Source organism: Helobdella robusta (genome assembly GCF_000326865.2).
Source record: "Helobdella robusta unplaced genomic scaffold HELROscaffold_3, whole genome shotgun sequence".
Taxonomy (NCBI): Eukaryota; Metazoa; Annelida; class Clitellata; order Rhynchobdellida; family Glossiphoniidae; genus Helobdella; species Helobdella robusta.
The window spans coordinates 7,442,663-7,449,235 of record NW_008704501.1 but is presented as its reverse complement, the minus strand read 5'-3'; the positions used below and the strand labels follow the sequence as shown (position 1 = coordinate 7,449,235).

Genomic DNA, 6,573 nt, shown 5'->3' with positions numbered 1-6,573 from the left:
ATTTTAAAATTTAACCGGACCGCACTATTTAATGTGATGTTTATAGCTAAAATTTAAAAGTGAACCTTAATTTTTGAAGGTTCAACTAATCGGTTAAACGACATTATTGTAGTTTTAAAATGTCGATAGGTGACAATTTGAAGTATAGTCTTAATAAGTATAGCTTGATGTACTTTTTTGTTCTATAATGTTTTTTCTTTACTAATCTTATTTAAATAAATTTTTTTGAGTTTTTCCCAACAAATCATCAACATTTTTAATAAAAGTGCAAACAGCAAACATGATAACACCATCAATTCACTGATGGCTATTTTCTTTAAAAGTTTCTAACAATCGGAGCAGGGTACACGCACGTACAGCCACGGAAAATCATTAAAGACACATCCACGCAAAATTATTCTACATAAAAAAATGCAAATTCACGAAACAATGCTCTTTCATATTGCATATATCATTCATCCATCATTCACAAACACACATACATATATACGTACTAGAGCCCCAAGCAGAGAAGATTTTTCTAAACCGCAACCACCCGCAATTGCAGAGTTCACGTCCGCGAACGCCCGCATCGGCACTGCTCATTATCTGTTCCGCATCAACCAACCACCCATTCATCTAAACATTTATTAAACAACCAACCAACCAGCCAGCCAGCCAGCCAGCCAACCAGCCAACCAACCAACCAGCCAACCAACCAACCAACCAACCAGCCAACCAACCAACCAACCAACCAACCAACCAGCCAGCCAGTCACATGTCACATGCACTCCTTAGAAGTTCTCGAAAGATAATAATCTACGTAACATGAACATTTAGTAAGAACAGTTCACAACATATCATAATGGCTAAATCAACGTACCAAACAGAAATTACTTATACATGCATATGTACAAAGTAAATCAAGAAATGTCCTAAAATTATGTAACCGAAAAAAAATTAAAAACCAGTGAACAATTTACAAATAAATAGACATTATTAAAAAGATTGTTCGAATAGGTAAAATTTAAAAAGATAACTGTTTTGTTGGTGTGGTGGTGGGAAGCGGAAACACATAACACAGAAAAAGTAAAAAATCGTAAGAATAGTCAGTCAGTCACTTACCTACAATTAAATTACTCTCAGGGCCCTAGCTTACCTATACTGATTAACTCAACTCACCTACCTACAAATTTGTATTTCTACGTTTTAGAAATTTTACACGTTTCAGATATTTTATTTTACATATTTTAATGTTTTTATTTTACTTGAAACTTTTTAACTAATGTTAAGCCCTAGCCTACCTACGATTGTTCAACTCATCTCAATCCTTAACTTACCCATGAATTAAATTAAGTCCGGTAAAGAAAATAGAAAGTTGAAGAGAAACATAACAACACCGAATGAATGGATGTTGTGTATGTGTGCGTTGTATTGATGTGTGTGTGTGTAAATGTGCGGACGTGTACTCTCCAGAAACTTCACACACTACGGACGAAACTCCATTGCACCGACCAACATCTGAGACGCACCGACAGAATGAATTTTACCGGATACTGAAAAACAAAATTGAAAAAAGTTAATTCTTTAAAATAAAAAACAAGCCATTGGAAAATAGTAACAGGCAAATTATCTTACCATGAGACCACCATCTGAAACGTGCTGACTCCCACCACTGCCCACCTCTCAAAATTCTGTACACAAAATTTTTATTAACGTAACAGTAAATGACTGTTTGAACGAAGGAACAAACGAATAAATGATTGGTTGATTGATAAAGTGAATGAATGAATTAATTAATTAATCAATCAAATGAATCAATTAATCAATTAAAAAATTTAAAAGATTGAGTGAGAAAATGAACGAATGAGAAAAATAAAAAAACGAATCCAAACCTTTCTTCCAAAAATCGTCGTTACTGTACTCCATTGCATCATCTGAAATGTGCTGACATCGTTCTATTGACAAAATTTTTTTTATTTGCGTAGTAGTAAATGAATGTTAGAATTTTAGAAGCAAAACAATTATAAAATAAAAATAACGGCAAATAAATAATATTTCAAAATAATGAAGAGAGTAAAATATAAAAAAAAACTTACCGTCGTCCATTCGAAGAAGGCAGAATGTTGAATGCTCTCCGGTTCCTATGTTGTCCTCCAGTCCTCCTCGAGATTGTTGTTAAGACACAGCCCGTATTGAGGAAGAAAAATAAAGAGAAGATCCTGATCAGAAAGCTTAGCGGTGCCTGCATCTCTAATTGCTTAATAAAAATAATCCTATCTACATATTCAATTACCTTAGCTAATTTATATTAAATTGTTAATGGTACGATAGTCGAAAGTCACCCTTCATTCTCCCTCCTTGCACAGAGGTTCACCGACAGCCAGGGCACCGGATAGTAAACCATTGCCGTGCGGATAGTAGACTATTGCCGTGCGGATAGTAAACCATTTGCCGTCCGGAAGCCGTGCGGGTAGTAGACTATGGCCATGCCGCATAGTAAATCATTACCGTGCAGATAGTAAACCATTGCCGTCCGGATAGTAAACCATTGCCGGTTCACCACTGGCCACCAAGGCTTACCTCTGACAACGGACTTTGAAATCCAGAGTCTATCGGCTATCGTACCCTCAACTTACCTATTTATTACAATTAAGTCCTAGCTTACTTAAAATTACAAAACTCAAGAGCCCAATTCATTGGCCAATCGGCACCCACCCCACCACCTACGTAATGCCTTGGGCTCCAACTTAGTAATAATAACATAAAACTTAAACCCTAAATCTATTAATGAGTGTGTGTTACAACGTAGCCTTAACTTACCTATTCATCACATTATGGCCCTAGCTTACCTAAAATTACAAAACTCAAGAGCCCAATTCATTGGCCTTTCGGCACCCACCCCACCACCTACGTAATGCCTTGGGCTCCAACATAATAATAATAATGTAAAACTTAATAATTAACCTACCTATCGATACACTTACAGCGTTTTAATTTACATTACAAGATTGTTCCTAGAATTACATTATTGCCCTTAACTACCTATGAAATTAAATTACTCTCAACCTTATGTAATAATAAATTAGAACGTGTATTGAAAATAAAATTACGCTCAAATACTAACATATGTGTTTATGTATGTATTTGTGTGTGTGTAATAACGCTGATGCGTGTAATGTGAGTGCAAGAAAAAATAGAAAAGATAAACTTACGCGCCTACCTATTCAACTACATTAGTGTTGGATGCTTCCTATCTATCCTACCTACAATTAAAATTATGCCTATCTAACCTACCTATATAGCTACTTAATTTAATTGCGTGTGTGTGTTTGTGCGTGTGAGCATTCTTACTTAATGTTAAATTGCAGAAAAAAACAGAGAAAAAAGAATAAAACGTATCCCAGCCAGGTGTGTGTTCTTTGCCACTGAATGAACGAATGTAGCCTGAACCTCTGAATGAAATGAATAAAATGAAAAAATTTTATTTAAATTATTTAAATGAAATTGAAAAAACGAGCCGCGGTAAAATCCTCTAGCCGGAAAAGCCAGCCAACTGGCAAAGAAAGGAACTGCAAAGAAACCGTAAAACGAACCCCGGCCAGGCGTGCATTCTTTGCCACTGAATGAACGTGACATCTTCCACGATGAACTCCCCCGGAAGCTTCAACCTGAATGAATGAACCTGAATGAATGAACCTGAATGAACCTAAATGAATGGACAAAAATCTTATTTATTTAATTAATTAAAATGAAAATGGAGAAACGCAAAGAAGCCGACCGGTCGGCAAAGAAAAGAACCTCAAAGAAAGGTATCTATATATAACTCTATATAACTCTATATAACTCTATATAACTCTATATAACTCTATATAACTCTATATAACTCTATATAACTCTATATAACTCTATATAACTCTATATAACTCTATATAACTCTATATAACTCTATATAACTCTATATAACTCTATATAACCGCGCAACTCTATATAACCATACAAACTACCACGTTCAATCAATAAAAGACCCACTAAAACCAGGAACCACCGCGTACCTGCTGAATGTATGGTGTGAAGCAAAAAAAACACAAAACGAAAAACACACAACCAAGTAAGAGCAAAAGAATAGGAGTCCCTAACCTACCTATGTAACTAAATTACCTTATGCCCTAGCCTACCTATATAATAAATTAATTTTTAATCTCACCTACCTATATTTCATTAACTTAACTCAAGACTCATGAAGAAAGAAAAAAAAGAGTAAAACATAACATAAAATACTACCACACAAACAAACATGATGTATGTATGTATGTATGAGCAACCGCTAAAGAACCCACCTAAAATATAAAAAAACATAACACAATCATACGAACCACAGACAAACATGCAAACTCTATATAGCCGCGCAACTCTATATAACTCTATATAATAAAATAAATAAAAATAAAAAAATAAGTGAGATCAGGCAGACCGCTTCAAGCCTCAAGCGAGGCAGAATGCCTGATCTGATTTTCAGGCTGTCTCAGCTCCTATTTATACTCGTTTCAATCATACATTCTCATAATTTTAATCATTCACATTGGTAAAAAACTTATTTAATTTATGTGCTACACTATTATACAGTCTTAACAACAATGCTAATCGTACTAAATTGACGTCAACGAACGAACGCCTTCGAAACTTTCTGATTGGCTGGTTGAATCTGCTATATTGCTTTTTATGCAATCATATAATCTTATTAATTATTTGTATACATGGATTCTAGTCGCAGTTCAAATTTTTCGGGGAGAATTCAAAATAGTTTGAGACCACACCTTGCTTCACATCCAATTCCAAGCCAAGCTGAGCCACTAAGCGTAGATTTATAACCGCTTTTATATTAAAATTTTGCTCCAATATCGATGTAAAGAAATAACACGAGCGAGTTTAAAAAATATTTTATTCATAATTTAATTAAAATAGAACATATACACAAGTTCTATTTGGGAAGTAATTCCATCAAATCATTTTAACACGCACACCCTTCAATTGAACTTTCTCGCAATTTAATTTTTTTATGCTTATCAGTTTTCCAGATTTTGAAAAAGCTTGTTCTCTTGGTGTGGAAGTTGAAGGGATAAAATAAATCAATCAACCGCTGAATCAAATCAACTGACCAAACAATCAATCAATCCTTTAACTAACCAATCAAACAATCAACCAATAAACCTTGAATTATGTAATTTGAAATTATTTTTGTCAATAATGAAAATAATGCAATTTCGTAAGTAAGCTTTGTTAAGCTGTAGGTTAGCCACCGTGTTTTCGAAACAAAGAGCAATATTTTCATTTAAATTGACAAAAATAATTTCCAATTACATAATTCGATTCAAGTACTGTTTTAAACATATTGAGTCAAATTTATATTTAGTATTAGTTGTTTGTTGAAATCCATGCACTTTCGTAAGTAAGCCAGCCCACCATGGCTTCAGTAAGCCACTCTGTTTTCTAAACAAAAAGCTATATTTTTATTTAAATTGACAACGATAATTTTAATTAAATAATTCGATTCAATTATATTATTTTAAAAATATTTTTTGTCAAGTAAATCTTTTGTACTAGTTATTTGTTATTAAAACCCATGCAATTTTGTAAGTAAGCCAACTAACTTTATTTATTCAAATCTGCTGAAGTAATTAGTAGGAGCTGTTCGCTTGGCTTTACCAATGTGGAACCCAGAGAGAGAGAGAGAGAGAGAGAGAGATTCAGCTATGGCCATTAAACACACACACATTCTCACACACGTACATACATATGCTAACAAACGTAAAAATAAAATTTTTTAATTTGAAAATTTTTAAAAGTTGAAAATTTAATTTTGAGGGCTGTTTTTTTAATTAACGCACTTGAATCTGCACAAACAAAATCCGCAAACCGTAAAATCCGCATATTTTGAGAATTTTTTATTTGGTTATCCGCTTGGGGCTCTAATACGTACGTACGTACGTACGTACATACATACACGTATACACATACATACATACATACACACACATACATACATACATACACATATACACACACATACACAAATACAAAAATCAGATGGAAAATTATAAACATCTCGTTTATTAGTTTTATTTAAAAAAAAAAACTAATACAAAATATATAAACCAAATGTGCGAGCCAAGAATCAGTTCAGTTATTACAGCAAAAATATTTGAAACCAACATTAGAATTCTTGCCAGGAGCTGACTACAACTACATGGGTCACGTACGAAATGAATCCTCGAAAAAATGTTCTTGCTAACAGAAATGTTCGAATATGGAAGAAGGAAGGTTTCTACTCGGCTAGTAAGCATTTGAGCTTGTTAAACATGTATTGAAGCTATCAATTATATATATATATATATATATATATGTAGAAATATATATAAACATTTAATGATAAAAATGCAAGAAAAAAATCATTAACAGTCTTTGGAGCAATGATTGGAATAAAAAGTTTAAAAAAGAGTTTTTTTTAAATAAAATATATTTAGTGTCGCAAAATTAAGACGTTTTTTTTAATAAAATATAAATTCGTATTAAAGTGTAAGCGAACAAAGAATG

At 33.1% G+C, this 6,573-nt stretch overlaps 1 protein-coding gene across 1 annotated transcript; it reads right to left on the bottom strand.

The window, feature by feature from the left end:
• Nucleotides 1–1,467: 1,467 nt before the first annotated feature.
• On the bottom strand, nucleotides 1,468–3,618 carry HELRODRAFT_161784 (hypothetical protein; the record flags this gene model as incomplete). Its single annotated transcript, XM_009021667.1, has 5 exons — nucleotides 1,468–1,535; nucleotides 1,618–1,710; nucleotides 1,875–1,937; nucleotides 2,079–2,144; nucleotides 3,576–3,618. 5 exons carry the CDS (start codon nucleotides 3,616–3,618, stop codon nucleotides 1,468–1,470), a joined length of 333 nt encoding a protein of 110 aa, XP_009019915.1.
• Nucleotides 3,619–6,573: the final 2,955 nt, after the last annotated feature.